Source organism: Pangasianodon hypophthalmus, chromosome 8 (genome assembly GCF_027358585.1).
Source record: "Pangasianodon hypophthalmus isolate fPanHyp1 chromosome 8, fPanHyp1.pri, whole genome shotgun sequence".
NCBI lineage: Eukaryota > Metazoa > Chordata > Actinopteri > Siluriformes > Pangasiidae > Pangasianodon > Pangasianodon hypophthalmus.
This window is the reverse complement of record NC_069717.1, coordinates 27,552,781-27,570,906: the sequence shown is the minus strand read 5'-3', so window position 1 is coordinate 27,570,906 and position 18,126 is coordinate 27,552,781. Positions and strand designations below refer to the sequence as shown.

Here is an 18,126-nt window from a genome sequence, read left to right as displayed (position 1 = left end):
TTTCACCTCCACCTGCAGAACCCCACTCTGGCAACAACAACACCAAGTTCTGACGTCAGCCTCAGGAAAGACCACAGTGCTCTGAGCAACGCTCACAACTACCCTGAGGTGTAATTACACACGCCACATTCTTAACAGTGCATGAGCAAAGACGAGAGCGTCTGCAGAACCGCTGACAGGAAAAAAGTTTTCTTACAAGCCCAAATGCACCCACGACCTACTCAAAATAGTGAATAGGGAGCAGTTTTGAGCTCAGGCTTATGGATTATGTAAGTGTTTTGGTATGTTAGGTTCTTTTGGACAGATCCTACCTTTATACCACTTATGGTTATGAGCTAAAAGAGATCACATCCCCTTTAATGCTGAAGATAAAGAACAAGCAAAACCAAGCAAACGGGGTTGCCAAGGCAACAGAAGTCAACCCGAGAGTGTGTCTAAGAATGAACTTGATTCAACCAGGCTTAGTCTAAAAACTACCCGTGTCAGTGTAGTACATACCGTATGTACGGAATAAAACACTCTGTCACGTTGTTATGGGAAAATAATAAACAACAGGTTGGTGTGATGAAGTGGAGTTGCTGTTACTACCCGGAAGTTGATCATCCTCTTATACCACAGCAGTACATTCAAGATACATTAAAAATTTAATTTGTAAATACTGTTTTTATATATATTTTTTAATATTATTGAATTATGATTTGTGTGAGGAGTTTAATCTAATTGATGACCCTTGGTCTAGTTCCTTCAAATACTATGGTTAATGGTTCCAGACAGCTTATAAAATAATTAAACGTTTGCATTGAGGTTGAAATTCTTTAGTAAAATAGACTGTTTTTTCTGTTTCTATGACCATGTGTTTCTGCCAGCCAATCAGAAAAGAGTCACCATGGTAATAAAGTGAATAATAGACAGGTAAACTCCGACAAACACCACACATGTGTGCTCTTTGGAATGTGCGCAGGTCTCCCATACGTTTAATTTGGTCTGATGGCGTCAGTGTGTGTTTGGTCAGGGTTTAAGGTCGACTGCCTTGGCTGTGCGTTCACACACAGTAAAATGAGACGGCGTTGTTAGAGTAGTGTACGCGGTTGCTGGGCAGGAATGACATCTCTCCAGCGTCTCGGTGCTCCGATGCGGCAGCTGCTGTATGTCATACACACAGGGGTGTGTTTCTCTCTCTGTGTGTGTGTGTGTGTGTGTGTGTTACGTCTGATCTGGAAGCGCTTGACACAATTAGAGTTGTGCTGAGCACTGGGAAGGCCTGGGCCTGGGATAAAGCCGTCTTTTGATGGCCATTGACTCAGGGAAAAAGTGAGCGTCTGCGTGGACAGACTGGCTTAATTCAGGCTGAGGCTAACAAGCAAATCATTATGATGAATGTGTGATTTGAGTAAACAAATGACCTGATGCCTAGATCACTGTTCCTGTGTTTGTGAGCGAGTGAAAGAGAGTTAATTATCCCTGATCTCAGAACGGCTGCTGCTTGCCATCCTGCTTGGCATCGTGTATTCTGCGTAACTCCATGTTCATTAGCACCACGCGTGTTTGCGGAGCCGTACTTGTTTACGCCGTTCTTTTTGCCATCCTGGAACTTTCTGATTTAACATTTTCCCAACAGGAGGTGCTCTGTGAGCGAGGCCTACCCTCCCTCCGCCGCACACAGCAAAGCCAGTGTAAAGGACCTCGCTTTCACACCACCGCTCGGGTGTTTGCTGTGCGCTCCAGGCGCCAGGCTCTAAAGACCAGGGCACCTCAGGTTCCTCTGCTGAAAGGCCACCAAGTTAGTACTGTGTTTATTGCTCCAAATTTGACCTTGCCTTAACACAGTGACTGAGGGACGCCAGATATTTTGACTGTAGTCTGACACGTTCTTATGTAGGGATGCCACTTGCTGTATAATGTAGCTTGTACATTAGTATTTTTCTTACAAATTTATTCCTTTAAAGCAAGCGTATGAAAACTCAGGCCTTGATTTTATAGAAAAGGGGGTTGACTTGTTAACTAGATTAGCCTCATGGATTCTGTGCAAAATTAAACATGAAACACGTCTTTGCTATTTGATTACATTTGAGTGGAAAGGTTTTTTTTCCAACAGTGTTAATCACAGCGTTAATCCTGTTATTGCTCAGTAGCTCAATATGGAGAGCAGCAAAGCGTTTAACGAAAACCTGTCGAGGATTTCTCTTTTGTGCATAAAGACGGAATCATGTTGTCCATCAGTCTGAGGTAGCGTCATTCCAACTCTGGTGGTGAAACCCGTCCTCTGAAAAGTCACAAAACCACCAAGGCACACAAACTGCACCATCCTAGAAATAAATAAACTCCAACCGGTTATTCTCCAGCAAGCAGTGGATGGAAAAGAGAATATTGTGCTGAAAGACGCACGCCCAGTACCACACCACATGACACATATACTGCATATACTGTCATGTTGTTCTCTATAACGATAAACAACAGGTGAAAAAAAGCTGTGAAACCCCAATTTTGTTTTCAGGGGCACCATAATGCACACTACTTCCACGCTATTAACACAGTGCATTACAATTTCTTTCAGATATAAATTGATATTTATTGTTCAGGATACCAGAGCATATGTAAATGTCCTCCTGAGATTTTCACTTGTGCTGTACCTCCATCACACTTCTGCAGACCTTCCATCACGTAAGACCTAAGAGTCTTCAACCCGGCACATGTGGCTTGCTGATCTATAAACACTGTAAGGTTAATACGGTCATCCATCTGTTCCTCACAGGTGTGTGTTAAAGCTGATAAACATCTAGCACCTATCTTACACTTTGACATATCCCTGATTGAACCTAAGGCTTGAACATAAACAGTTCGACATTAACACTGAATAACAGCTGAACACTCACAAGGGACAGCTCGACATGATCGTGTGATGATACCGTGAGGAATTTTGCGTGACCTTCGACCTCGTGAGTGGGTGTCAGTGGTGAGGAGGGTCAGGGTTCAGCGAGACACAGCTGATTCCACACACACTGTCCTGTCACACTGGCGTGCATGAGATGCTCGTCTGTCTACTGCTGACTCGGAGTGACTGACTGAGTGAGTGAGTGTGGACGGCTAATGAAGACACAATTTAGCCGTTTGTAATGGAAAGGCAGAAAATGTATTTTTGGCTGTATTTTTCCTTGAAAAAAGCTGTCCATCACACACATCCGCTGTTGTTCACCCGCCGCACTGATGCAAATCCTGGTGAGTCAGTGGAACACCGATTCCGTTACAGCTCAGAGGGAAAAAACAAACTGCCTCTCTCTCACACATGCACACCCAAAGTTCCTGTTTGCTCGCTCTGTCCATATGTCCATCATCACAGGTGTGTTTGACTGGATTTTAGCACCCAGGTGTGAACTGGAGTTGATGTGCATCAGCAGGCCTCGCTAAAAACACTCACCATGAACAAGAAGAGAAAAAAAGATTTTTGGCACAATAAGACAACTTTTTTTTAATCTCACCTGCCATCGCTCATTCACATTGGTTTTTCATGTGCTTTCATACACACACACACACACACACACCGGGGTGTAAAGCAATGACACTATCTGTATCTGCTTCGTGCTCCAAAAATCTGTAAAGAACTCCTTGCATTCAGCGCCATGACACATTTCCATTATGAAATAGTGCGGCTCTTGCGCTTCCACAATTTGTATACGTAATTGCATGAATTTTTTTTAAAACAATTATTCCTCTGTTCATGTAAGCTACTTCTCCAGTTTGCTAGAAGGTGCCTTGCAAGATGATGTTCATCTTCGTGATCTCTTGCAGACTCTGTAGTGAATGAAGCAGAAACGCAGGAGCAGCATTAAGAACAACACAGAGCCCATTATATTTGGTTTTAAAGTTGAAATGGATGTAGCATAAATTTTTTTTTGAAATTATATACTATCCCTAGATATGACTTTATGATGAGCACTATGCCTCTGGAAATAGAAAGAAAAAAAAAATAGAAATGATATAGATAGAATTTCCTCAACCCTAGCCATATCACTACAGTTCATAATTTTGCTCAGGAATGTTTTTTTAATCTCGCTCACACAGTTATTATTTTTTGTACCATTTTTTGATATTTTCTAACAAATTCAGTCCCAAAATATAAACAAACAAGTAGCTTTTTTTAAACCCTAACCATCTTGACCAGGCAGCTACTAAGGATGAATGAATGAATGAATGAATGAAGGCTGTGCAAAAGGAAAAGCCTCCTGCTTGCATGACTTTTTTGTTGTCCTGCAGGATCCCATTCCCGATGCACAACTCTACCTTTTTTTATCTGTTCATTAAGCAGGAAAGGTATTATCTGTTCATTATTCGTTCATGATCTGTTCATGATCTGTACATTATCTGTACATTCCGAATCATGTATTCGTATTCTGCGACATCCCTAATGTGCAGTTCATCTTTTCCTTCTTCATAAATCCTCATCTTCATGATGTATGATGTTTTCCAACCTTGGCATGCTCGTGTAGTCGGGACTGACGTATTAAAATGATTCTGCACATTCTGTTCACTTAAACACACCACTGAACGGGTGGGTAGCGCTGGATTAGCTCCGCTCCAAATGCCACTTTAATTTCAAAATATGCTAAGTGAAACCAGCCCGTGTTGCACACAGGCTTGAGGATGATGGCTGTGGACATTTTACAGCTGAAAAGTTTGTAGTATTATAATATAGTGAAAATTAACATACGTTAACTCTAGAACAGCTTGCACACCAAATGTGTTTGAATGCATCGTTCTGAACACTGTCTTTTTTACAGTAATTCTTTTAGACACCAATTGCAGGTAACACACTATCCTTGAATTAAAATGGCTGCATGTAGGCTCTTAATGTTTTCTCTGGTCATAAGGAGCTGAGCTGAGAGTGTAAAAAGCTGTGCAGATAAAGAGAGTGTAAAAAGCTATGGGGATAAAGAGAGTGTAAAAAGCTGTGCAGTTAAAGAGAGTGTAAAAAGCTGTGCAGATAAAGAGAGTGTAAAAAGTTGTACAGTTAAAGAGTGTACAAAGCTGTGCAGATAAAGAGTGTAAAAAGCTATGCAGATAAAGAATGTAAAAAGCTGTGCAGTTTAAGAGAGTGTAAAAAGCTGTGCAGATAAAGAGAGTGTAAAAAGCTGTGCAGATAAAGAGAGTGTAAAAAGCTGTGCAGTTTAAGAGAGTGTAAAAAGCTGTGCAGTTTAAGAGAGTCTAAAAAGCGGTGCAGTTTAAGAGAGTGTAAAAAGCTGTGCAGTTTAAGAGAGTCTAAAAAGCTGTGCAGTTTAAGAGAGTGTAAAAAGCTGTGCAGATAAAGAGAGTGTAAAAAGCTGTGCAGTTTAAGAGAGTGTAAACGGCTGTACAGTTAAAGAGTGTAAAAAGCTGTGCAGATAAAGATTGTAAAAAACTGTGCAGATAAAGAGAGTGTAAAAAGCTGTGCAGTTAAAGAGAGTGTAATAAGCTGTGCAGTTAAAGAGAGTGTAAAAAGCTGTACAGTTAAAGAGTGTAAAAAGCTGTGCAGATAAAGAGAGTGTAAAAAGCTGTGCAGTTAAAGAGAGTGTAAAAAGCTGTACAGTTAAAGAGTATAAGAAGTTGTGCAGATAAAGAGTGTAAAAAACTGTGCAGATAAAGAGAGTGTAAAAAGCTGTGTAGTTAAAGAGAGTGTAAAAAGCGGTGCAGATAAAGAGTGTGTAAAAAGCTGTGCAGATAAAGAGTGTGTAAAAAGCTGTACAGTTAAAGAGTATAAAAAGCTGTGCAGATAAAGAGTGTAAAAAGCTGTGCAGTTAAAGAGAGTGTAAAAAGTGGTGCAGTTTAAGAGAGTGTAAAAAACTGTGCAGTTAAAGAGAGTGTAAAAAGCTGTGCAGATAAAGAGTGTGTAAAAAGCTGTGCAGATAGTGAGAGTGTAAAAAGCTGTGCAGTTAAAGAGAGTGTAAAAAGCTGTGCAGTTTAAGAGAGTGTAAAAAGCTGTGCAGTTAAAGAGAGTGTAAAAAGCGGTGCAGTTTAAGAGAGTGTAAAAAGCTGTGCAGTTAAAGAGAGTGTAAAAAGCTGTGCAGTTTAAGAGAGTGTAAAAAGCTTTGCAGATAAAGAGAGTGTAAAAAGCTGTGCAGATAGTGAGAGTGTAAAAAGCTGTGCAGTTAAAGAGAGTGTAAAAAGCTGTTCAGATAAAGAGAGTGTAAAAAGCTGTGCAGATAAAGAGAGTGTAAAAAGCTGTGCAGATAAAGAGAATGTAAAAAACTGTGCAGTTTAAGAGAGTGTAAAAAGCTGTGTAGTTTAAGAGTGTAAAAAGCTGTGCAGTTAAAGAGAGTGTAAAAAGCTGTGCAGATAAAGAGAATGTAAAAAACTGTGCAGTTTAAGAGAGTGTAAAAAGCTGTGCAGTTTAAGAGAGTCTAAAAAGCTGTGCAGTTTAAGAGAGTGTAAAAAGCTGTGCAGTTAAAGAGAGTGTAAAAAGCTGTGCAGTTTAAGAGAGTGTAAAAAGCTGTGCAGTTTAAGAGTGTAAAAAGCTGTGCAGTTAAAGAGAGTGTAAAAAGCTGTGCAGATAAAGAGAATGTAAAAAACTGTGCAGTTTAAGAGAGTGTAAAAAGCTGTGCAGTTTAAGAGAGTGTAAAAAGCTGTGCACCCTTTTGTGGTAAATTAACCTTTTAGAGCTCTGAAAATGGTGAACTATAATTTTTGAATTTTTGAAATTCTTTTAATGTTTAAGGTTAAAAATTCCAGTATTGTACAAACCCAAATATGTAAAGACTGAGGCGAATTCCATTGGTTTATCCAAGAGCTTAAACTCTGAAATGACCAGTTGCAATTTCAAACGATGCTGAAATTGTCCTATGACTTTTTTTTTGTGTTGGAAAACTTAGTTTTATTTAAAACTTAAAGCTCTAACTGGAGACTCCTTCCAAAAATGTTACATAAACATCTCCTTACAGAAACCAAATCACCATCACCAAATCAACATTTATATGTTTTTCTTTGTTAAATAGAAACATGTTTTTTTAATCCAATTATTATTAGGCTTAGATTATGTGCAGCATTGGCCATACAAGTTCCTGTAAATGATCTGTTACTATGGAAACGATAACATACTAGAATGAACACATTAATATAAACCCGCTGTTCTTATGGAAAATTAATCAACACCTTCTGACCAATCAGAACATTAACGTGTGGTGCAGCTTGATGCACAAACCAAGCTCTATTAGACCTAGCATGACTGTAGAACTCAAATTTGATGGAGCTATGGGAGTTTGTGTGTGTGTGTGTGTGTGTGTGTGTGTGTGTGTGTGTGTGTGTGTGTGTGTGTGTGTGGGACTGTGTATGGGAGTGTGTATCATTTGCCCGTTCTGACTTTCCCCTGCTGGTGGAAATGTTTGTCTGGAGTGTTAACAATGGCTGGGATTGAGCCAGACCGTCCGAAATGCCAAACTGCCCCATTCCTCTTCCTCACTCCCAGTCTCTGTTTCGTTCTCTTACTCTAAAACCCTACTCCCTTACACACACTCACACACCCCTCCTTTCGGTCTTACACACACATCCTGCTTTTGTGGGTCTGGAATCTGTGGAATTTCGACTGCGGTCACCGCCCATCGCGAATCCTGATACAAGGTGCACCTGAAGAAACTGGTGATCTTGTATGAAATGAAGGGTCGCATGAAGGATTCTTACCACACACACACACACACATATACACACCTGTTCACTGGTACACTGCACCTCACTCATCACCTCTTTAGATCTGAGTCTCGTATATATATATATGACAGCCCTCACTCATGCACTGTAAAACACACACATGCCTACAATAAAGCACACATTCTCAGATCACTGTGTTAAACTGGATAAGCATCGAGCACCTGCTGCCTACCTACACCACACGCTTGCCATTAACACACACACACACACGCACACACACACCTGTTCCCTTTACTGTGGTCTTCACTCTTCACCTTCCTCTCAGACTCACTTGAATATCTGAGTGTCTTATGTCGTTCCCCTCGCCCTGAGCGCAACACGACAGGCCAGGGCGTGCGCTCACTACACAAATCACTATCAGATTTTTTTCTGGCTATGATCGCCGTAAACATGCAGCAAAATCTGAACTTCCATCAGCATTCCTGCTTTGAGATCTTTATGAAGCACAGACCCGCGTCTAAACCTCGTCTACGTTATATACAGGCATTATTTTAACATTCCAGGGTTTGATGGTTTGCATACACGGATAGGATTTCAGGCCAAATAAGGGCTCTGAGCTAAAAAACAAACTTTAACGTATTAAACACGCACAGAGATTTTAGTGTACTACTCTATATCCTGAATAACATCTCGTATGGAAATATTGGTGTGTAATTAGGACAATGTTAAAGCTATAATCAGTAATTTTGTTATCTGAAATATATACAGAGGTTCCTCCAAATCCACATTTCCAAATGCCTAGGCTTGATTGTCTTAGAGCAAAACAGTGAACGTTCTGAATTATACAAGAGTCTGATGTATCTAATCACAAGACGTCAGATGTATCTGATTACAAATGAGATGAAAGTCTGATGCTATGTAAAGGCTCGAGCAAAACAGCAAGCATTCTGAATTAAACAAGAGTCTGATGTATCTAATCACAAGACTTCAGGGGTATCTGATTACAAATGAGATAAAAGTCTGATGCTATATAAACGCTAAGAAAAACAGCAAACTTTCTGAATTAAACAAGTCTGATGTATCTAATCACAAGACGTCAGATGTATTTGATTACAAATGAGATAAAAGTCTGATGCTATATAAAGCAAAACAGCAAGCTTTCAGAATTAAATGACAGTCTGATATATCTAAGCACAAATATCTGATTACAAGTGAGTTGAGAGTATCATGCTATGTAAATGCTAGAGCAAAACAGCATCTTTGTTATCAGATACATCAGACCCTTACTTTGTGAACAGATCCCATCAGATTAATCTCTTTCTTTAGGATGAAGCACATCTCTCATCTGTTTGTAGTTAGATGCATCAGACTCTTGTTTCATTTGTGATCAGATACGTCAGACTCTGTGATTAAATAAATCAGAATCTCTTCTCATTTGTGATCAGACACATCAGACTCTCATGTTTCTTTCTGGTGCACTGGACTCTCCCCACTTCATATGAGATCAGATACATCAGACTCATCCAGATACATCCAGACTCATTTTGTTTCCGATCAGCTATATCAGACTTTCTTTGTTTGCGACGAGTCTCTGCATCAGACTCTCATATCTTTCTTTAGGATGAAGCACATCAGACTCTCATCTGTTTGTGATCAGATACATCAAACTCTGTAATTAGATACATCAGACTCTCATTTCATCTCAGGACAGACCCATCACTTGATGTGATTAGATACATCAGTCTCTCTTTTCTTCCTTTGCATTTAGATACAACAGAATCTCATGTCATTTGTGTTCAGATACAGAATTCTTTGCTTTGTGATCAGACACATCAGACTTATCTCTTTCTTTGGGTTCGGACCCATCAGAATCTTGTCTGTTTGTAATTAGATACATTAGACTCTAATTTCCTTCTTTGTGCTGCATAGGACTTTCACTTCTTCACTTGAGATCAGATTTATCAGGCTCATTGCCTTCTCTGTTATTAGACTCATCTCATTAGTGATTAGATACATAAGACTTTCTTGCTTTGTGATCAGACTCATTTCTTTCTTCACATCTCATTTTTGGTCAGATACATCAGACTTTCCTGCTTTGTGATCAGATGCATAAGCTTTGTGATATTTGATTCCTTTGATTCATTTTATTCTTTGGGATGAGACAAATCAGACTTTCATCTGTGTTTTTTTTTTTTTTGTGATCAGACACAACCAGTTCACATCGTATAGAGTTTAGATTCATCAGAATCAAATCCCTTTGTGGAGATATCAGAATGTCTTGTCTTTCTTCAAGAGGAGAGACATCAGACTCTCAGTTCTTTCTCTGTAATCAGTCACCCCAGGCTGTTCTGAAATCAGACACATCAGACTCTCGTCTTTCTCTTGCTCAGAAAGGTGCTTTGTTCCTGATCTGGGCATTGGAAACACGAAGCCGAGGTCCAGCCTGACCCCCTGTGCATAAAGCAACAGAAAACACCTTTGAACTCTTTAAGAAATGACAATGGGAATGTTTGGCTTTTCCTTGCAAAACATGGGAACCAGGGTTTCCTGGAACGCTGCCCGTCTCTAGGAATGGCTTAGAGGGAGTTCTGCAGCTTGACAGGAAGACCTCCCAGCAGAAGGTGTGTGAGGATAGTGCAGTGTGTACGTTGAGAATTTGTCGAGAGCCTGTCGAGATGTTTATGGGGATTTCCTTCTCCATCTGCATCACCGCTTCCTATTAGAGAGGAAAGCCATACGGCAGAGCAGGAGTTCCCTCCTCACTTGTTCCACTATAACACGGTAATGTCTGTAGGGCAGGAGTTCCCAGCGCTGGTCACGGAGTTCCTTGCATTCAGTGTTTTCCCTTCTCTCATAAACAGTGCTCGATTTGAGACAGGGGTAGCTACTCATTATAAATCTGTCCTTTTCCGTCTTCTATTTAATATTGTTTTAACTCTATTCAGATTTAAACACTGACTTGCCATGGACGAGATTACAACCGAAGTAAAGCACAAGGACAACTGGTTTTGTAGAAATGTACATTCTTATCAATAATGCAGCGAAGTGTTTTTCAATAACGCAACATGCTACAGCTTCAACCAGGTGAAAAAAATGGTATAATTTCCAGTAAAGATTCAGTAATCTCACTTACACCATGTTTTTATATGATAAAGATATCAGGAGTCTGTGCATCAACTGTTGGTCAAATACCGTTACTAATTAGTAACCCTGTGCAAGAGATTTGTATCAGTTAACATCACACACTATCATGGCATAAAATACGCTAATAGATCATAAAATATCACAAATCCAATCTGATCAGTAGTACCAACACTTATGGTGTTTCGTCCGATTGAATGGAGACCTGGTGTGTTTTCCACCTCGGTGTAGTTCTTTAGTCACAAGTAATCACTCTCGGGTCTTCGAGGGTCCACTTCCAGTTAAACCGCATCGACCCTGAACCGACTCCACTGCATGAAGTGAATCAAACATGCTGTGTGTTTTGGGGTTTTTGGTAAATCTGAACTAAACTGAGCCAAAGGACAGAGCTGTAGAGCTACTGTACCAATGAAAAGGAAGAGAAAATAAATATTCCATATTTGTGACCAATGAATGAAAGAGATTTGTGGGACGTTTTCAGACCTACATGCTCCACATACAATTTTTTTTTTTTTTTTTTTTTGCTTTTTGGGCCATTTTATTATGTGCATTGCAAAACCAAACCAAACCAAACAGCAAATAAAACAAAAGTATCAATTTCATACTTGGCAAGTGGACTTATATTTATATTGATAGCACCCTTATTATCAGTTTTGTCAAATGAAATAGTTCCAGAGTCAAAATCCCTTGTTTGATGGTCTTAAAGTTGATTGAAGCTACATTACTAGCTACATCTTCTATTACATTAGGACGCTGGATAGATAATAGTTTCATATAATTGTTTTTTTCTGTACAGCTGTATTTTAATCATTCACCTTGAGTTTTTTTTTTTTTTTTTTTACAATTTGGCCACTGCTAACACACTCTCGTCAGCTTCGGAAGTGTGTGGTGAATAGCTGATTGAGTGGATCAGGGAGGTACATGCTGGGATACTACTTCAGAAAGGTTGCCATAGGTACCAGGAACGGCTGGTAAATGAAACTTTCCGAAAGAAATATTAATTTGTGGTTTCTATGACTCCATTCATTCTTGGATCCAAATATATCCAGAATATATTCAACATGAAATGATTTGAATTTTTGGCATATTAATGGAATGATCACCAGTTGCCGGAGTCTGACCATCTGTGCAGGACCATCACAGATGCTTATATTAGAGACGTCCATCATCCATTAGGTCCATTAAAGCAGCATTATACCACATGTTACCTTGTTACCATGACAGACCACCATTATATGGCTTATAGGTGAATTATATTACATTCTGACTCATTATCAACACATACAGTATAATTATTTACCATCAGGAACGAGTGTGTGATTTTTAACAGTTTGTTTTAAATAAAAATATCATTGGCTGGTTGATTTGTGCATTTCGCAACGGCTAAATCAGTGCACTGTATTAACTGAATGTTTTCTTCTTCTTAGCACTATTAGCTAGCTGAACGATCTGTGTGTGTGTGTGACTTCCTTTCTCACTTTGCTCACTTTTCTGTGTTCTTATGTCAGAGGGGGCCAGTCTCTCTCTCTCTCTCTCTCTCTCTCTCTCTCTCCCTCTCTCTCTATAAGGTGACCTGCTCCAGCTGTGATCCTCTATAAAGCTCCACAAGCCACACACTCACACCGGCTCTCTGCGGATTTAACTCCAGATTTCTAACCGGTGACTCAATTCCCTGAGCGAGAGGTGGAACACACAGTAAAAAAAAAAAAAAAAGACAAAAAAAAAAGAGGAGTCTATGGATATCTGACTGCTGTGGACTGACTCTTTGAAGCTGCTGCAGGATTAATCCTTTTTAATCACCTGGAATATTAGAAATTCTTCTTTTTCCCTCAGGATCTGAGCAGGACGGTGAGAAAATGTTTTCTCCAAGGAGTGGAAGGATGCAAGCAGTTGTGTGCAGCGTGCTGCTGTTTACTCTCAGTGCTGCTGGAGAAGTGAGTACACAGGATCCATTGAGACGTTTCTGTGACCGTTAAACTGTTTTTATAAAAACACCCTGTCCTTTTTTTTTTCGGAAGGGCTCCTGATTAATGTAATTGACCAGTGCTTGAGGTTTTGATTGAAAATTGAGTGCAATTTAGACAATTACTTTGACAGTGAGGCTTTTCACCAAGGACACAATTATTATAATGATTCTCTTACATGACATATTGCTTAACTTCCTGATATATTGGTTATAGGGATGTAACAGAATATGAACATGTTATTTGGATTGAAAATATGTTTTAAACAGATATGAATAAGAGGTATATTATTATTATTATTATTTTTCTTTTGGCAGGAAAAGCTTGCCAGAAGGAATCACAGGGGTGTGCATTGGGACACAACAAAAGAGTAGCACAAGTGTGAGGTGCACGAAGGTGCAAGGTTATCATATATGACGTTCACGGGACAAAGTAAGACCGTGCATAGTAACTGCGTGGTCAGGGGGCGGTGCTTTAAATTAGCCTACTGGTCTGTTTATATTTTGGGAAATAGAACCAAGTGATGTTGCTAGAACATATCGCAGGCAGGTACAAACAAATATAATAACTACGTGAGCAGGATTATGAAAAGAAAAAACCCTCCATCTCTATTTATGAACTGGAGTGAAGAGGAAATGAGAGTCCTGGCATTTCTACCTCTGGACATAGTGATAGGGTTCATATTTAATAGGCACCTCCCACTTTGGGTTCAGATTTGAATGCAGATATTTTCAGCACTAAACAGATAGAGATATAGTTAAAGTCATTGCATTACACCTCTAATAGGCTATATCACAGTATGCAATGTCAACTGCAGTACACTGAACATGGGATTCCCTGCAATAATGTGTGTGTGAAATGTGTTTTATTTATCACTTATCCATTTGAGGAAACGCCTCCTCGCTTCCTTGCTTAGCAATCCATCACCTGTATGACAGCGCAAATCGGTCTCGACCTTCAACATAAAAGAACCCTTTGGATATGTTGACTCGAGTGCATGCTTCTCCATCTCGCACCACTCTCCGACATTTTTACTACAACTGAAAGCATGTTTAGGTCACGGCTTTGTCACTTCAATGCACTGGGAAACAGGAAGATTGTCCTCATTTTTTAACATAGCCTCATTCAGAATCAGTTTGCTGTTTGATCAAAGCATGTTGCAGCTATTCAGTAGATGAAGTCATTGTGAGACGTTCCCTCACCTGCTCCTCCCTCCCACTGATGTGCCTCACCAGGTGATGCGAGGCTGTTCGGGGCCGTGCTCGTGCCCCCTGACGCCCCCCTCGTGCCCGGTGGGAGTGAGCTTGGTGCTGGATGAGTGTGGCTGCTGTAAGGTGTGTGCACAGCAGTTTAACCAGGACTGCGGCCTGGACAAACCCTGCGACTACATTAAAGGCCTGCGCTGCCACCTAGGGGCTGGAGGAGACCCGCAACGCGGCCTGTGCAGGGGTGAGAAGACACAGCACACAAACACGTTTCCTACAATATTATTCCCCATTCTGGACATTCAGTACAAAACAAGTTAGTTATAGTTGTTTTTTAATTCTGTACAAATATTTGAAATATTTCCAAACCAAAGTTCATTCGCAGAAAAAGAGGTTCCTCAAGAGTTCTTTAGACACTTAAGGATTCTTCTCTTCCTAAATGTTCTACTCAGAACCCTTTCTCATAGTGAAACACTCTGTTGTAAAGTTCTGCATAGAACATTTAAGGTTCCCCCGGAGGAACAAACTGAAGAACGCTTGAAATAAGATCGAGCCCCACAAGTTCCAGTTGGTGCTGATGTTAAGCAGGAATGTATGGTACACTCTTAGAACACAAGATTTTCATTTAGCATCCTAAACGGTTCTTCAACAGCACATTTCCTTCCAAATAGAACCCCTGGAGAGACCTGTAACTATTCACGTACCAAAAAAAGTTAAAAAGATGAACCATTATTTTTAAGTGTAGCAAATGTTCCTACTGAAGATTGGCACCACGTGGAACTACTAGGGCTTGAGGGTGAGGCTCAAAAATGCTCATTAAATTAGTATGAAATTGGTATTGAAAGAAATAAACCATTTAAACACCAATTACACGATTTGAAGCCGATCAGTCATTAAGCTGAAATATGGGACTGTCCCAGTAAACGTGAAAAATCTTGTTACTAACACAAACAGAGCTTTAAATTACTACTACAGTGTCGATGTTGGCGTTTCATTGAATGATTCTGCATGTATCAATACGAGATTATGCCTTAAATGTAGTATATTTAGCCATATATTTCACGCTTAGGCTGATTAGCAATGATTAGCTTATTAATTCTTTTATCTTTTTATGCTACTTAGCATTTTTCTCTTATATGGCTGAAAGTTGAATGTATGTATGACTGCGCACCTTAAACTAACTAACTAACTAACTAATTTCTGATAAGATTACTGTATCTGTGTGTTCCCTCAGCTGACACTCAGGGTCGGCCGTGCGAGTTCGGCGGTCGCGTGTACCAGCACAGCGAGGATTTCCAGCCCAGCTGTGAGCACCAGTGCAGCTGCATGGACGGCGTGGTGGGTTGCATGCCACTCTGTCCACACCGTGTCCCCCTGCCTGCCTGGCACTGCGCCAACCCCCGCCTGGAGACGCCACCAGGCCGCTGCTGCGAGGAGTGGGTGTGTGACGACGACAACCGCATCAATGAAGCGCCCCGTGACTCGCCGCCTGCGCAGCCACACGTGAACCACATCAACAAACTGCTGCACACTTTCATGGAAAGATCAGGAGACGCCTTTCAAGGTGAACCATATTTCAGTCATATTTTTACGTGGAACTGACACACTAATCCCCCCTTTCATTTGCATACTGGAACCTGATTGGCTCTTAGAGTTTATGATGCAATAACAATTATTTCCAACTCTGTGTAACTCATCCTGCCTCTGTGCTCTTCTGTTTGTGCAGAGTGGACATCACTGTCCGTATCTCGAGTTCCTTTTCCATCCTCCAAGTGTGTTCCTCAGACCACAGACTGGTCCGAGTGCTCCGCCTCCTGTGGCTTCGGCATCTCCAGCCGTGTGACCAACACGAACCCGCAGTGTAAACTGGTCCGAGAGACACGTCTCTGTCAGATCCACAAGTGTGACACTGTGCTGGCTGTCGGGGTAACAAGCAGCTCTTTAACGTCTACACACCATCTACTGCTTCAACCTTTAACCTCCATCTGTTATAAAATATAACTATACACTGCAAAAACAACATCTTTGCAAAATGGTCAAATTTATAAAATTTGTGCATACAAAATATGATTATTAAATCTACTAATTTCAAGCTTAGAATAATCTCGTTTTATTGGCAGATCATAAGAATTTATATCTACTAAGAAGCCAGTTTAAGAATTTCTATAGAATAGAATAAGCCAACGGAAAAATGTAAAGCTTGTAATTAGTCAAAATGATTAGAAATAATCAGGTAATAATCTTATATTTGGTTTATTGTAATCTTATATAGTATGTCATTTATCTTTTATCAGTTTTCAGTCATAAAAGACCTTTACTTTATGGCTTCAAACCAGATGAGAAATCTGCAGCATCCGTGTGGACTTGCTTTGCTGATTTGAACTAACAGCGGAATAAAAACACAGGGTTAAGTAGCTGTCACTAACGAACAGCTGTTTGGCATTGTCTTGTTTGCAGAAAGGGAAGAAATGCAGACGGACGCTGAGGTCCCGAGAGCCGGAGCACATCTCGTTCGGTGGCTGCACCACAGTGAGGCGGTACAGGCCCAAAACATGTGGCTCGTGCACTGATGGCAGATGCTGTCGTCCATCTGAGACTCGCACCGTACGTCTGCGCTTCCGCTGTCCAGACGGAGAAAGCATCACACACAACGTCATGTGGATCCAACGCTGTCACTGCAGCAAGAGCTACTGCAGCGCAAACGGAGACAACTCGCCTCCTTCTGTTATCCTGCACAACGACATCCACACCTTCTCACACTGATCACACACACATTACACACTATCATCTGCACCCTCATTAAAGGAGGAGTCTGATGATAAAAAAAACTTTCAGTTAAGACGTATTTCGTGTCTGAAGTTTGCTTCTTTAGCTTCTTTTTTGCACTGTCACTACGATGCTAATTCAGCTAACAAATAAGTAGAAGCAGAAGTCTATCTCATGCAAAATTATTTCCATAAAAGGATACACATCCAGCTATTTATATACTAGCTTTAGGTGACATTGTTAAACTTCAGTAAGTTACTCCAGACACCAGGCAGTGGAAAAAGCAGTGAGGCAGACGGCAAAGAAAGCAGCTAAATGTATGTCTGAAAATATTTCAGACCCGACGAAGCCGATTCTATAGTCAACTGCGTGACACTACACTTAAAAAAGTCACTGTCAAAGTTAACACTTTATTACGTTACATAAAGTGGTGTGTGCAAGGCAGGTTTTTAATCCCACCCACTCCTGAAGGAATTCCTCCCGTCGTTTTTTTGTTGCGGAATAAAATTGAAATGAAATCCGTGCACTGTGGCAGAGTGAATTCCGTCGTGACCAACGCTGTGTGTAGGAGCGAATTCTGAGCCGCGGGTTGCGCATCACTGTCCAATCCCACTCAGCTATTTTAGAGTCAGATCAGCAGCACTTACCAGCTTACAGATTCTGATCTACACACATTTTCAGACGCTACTGAGACCAGACACGAACATGGCGCTAAAACCTCCCAGACACTGCTATAGACATCACATCCTCCATCCAAGGAAGGCTGTTCATTGAGCTATGAGGAGAACTCTGCTGATGGACATGAGCTTCCATGCTGCGCAATCTCAGATTCAGAATCACTGTTTTTACACGAGTGCATTTTAAGAATCGATACATGATACACAAATTTATTATTATGCACACTTATTGCACCGATTTATTTACTTTCGACATTAACAGTGTAGCTTAAAATGCTTTGAAGCTGGAAATATAATTTGTAGCCCGTGTATGGCTACGTGGTTAACCGAAGTGCAGTTTGATGCGTTCTTTGCTACACGAGTAAAACAACCTAAAAATAACAACATTGTGGCAAATGTGCTACTTTAAGGGGAAAAAAGCTGTATATCATTTTCCTGAAAATTCATCAGTATTCTGTATTCATGATTCTCTCAATTCTCGTGTGCTTCTAGTAAATCTTATCAACATTTAGAGCAGAATTCATAAATTAATCGTAAGTTGGAACTTATACTGGACATAATTAGCTGTTGACTCAGTTAGCTTTATTTTATTTATTCCTCCTTTCTGACCTCGAGCTTTCAGATACACGTCTATAATATCTTCATGACTTTCTATGACAGTCGGTAGGGAAGAACGACATGCACTAGTTTTCGAGATTTTAAGAAGTTGGACGTGGACATGGACGTAATTTAGTCTTCCACAAACGTTGTATAGAGACAAGG

The 18,126-nt window shown here is 40.4% G+C and overlaps 1 protein-coding gene across 1 annotated transcript; it reads left to right on the top strand.

Annotated features, from left to right (window-relative positions):
* The first annotated feature begins 11,574 nt into the window (after positions 1–11,574).
* ccn1l2 (cellular communication network factor 1, like 2) lies at positions 11,575–17,210 on the top strand. Its single transcript, XM_026945701.3, has 5 exons — positions 11,575–12,686; positions 13,952–14,165; positions 15,156–15,485; positions 15,648–15,847; positions 16,379–17,210. The coding sequence occupies exons 1-5, from the start codon at positions 12,609–12,611 to the stop codon at positions 16,682–16,684; spliced, it is 1,128 nt and encodes a 375-aa protein (XP_026801502.3). The 5' UTR covers positions 11,575–12,608; the 3' UTR covers positions 16,685–17,210.
* Positions 17,211–18,126: the final 916 nt, after the last annotated feature.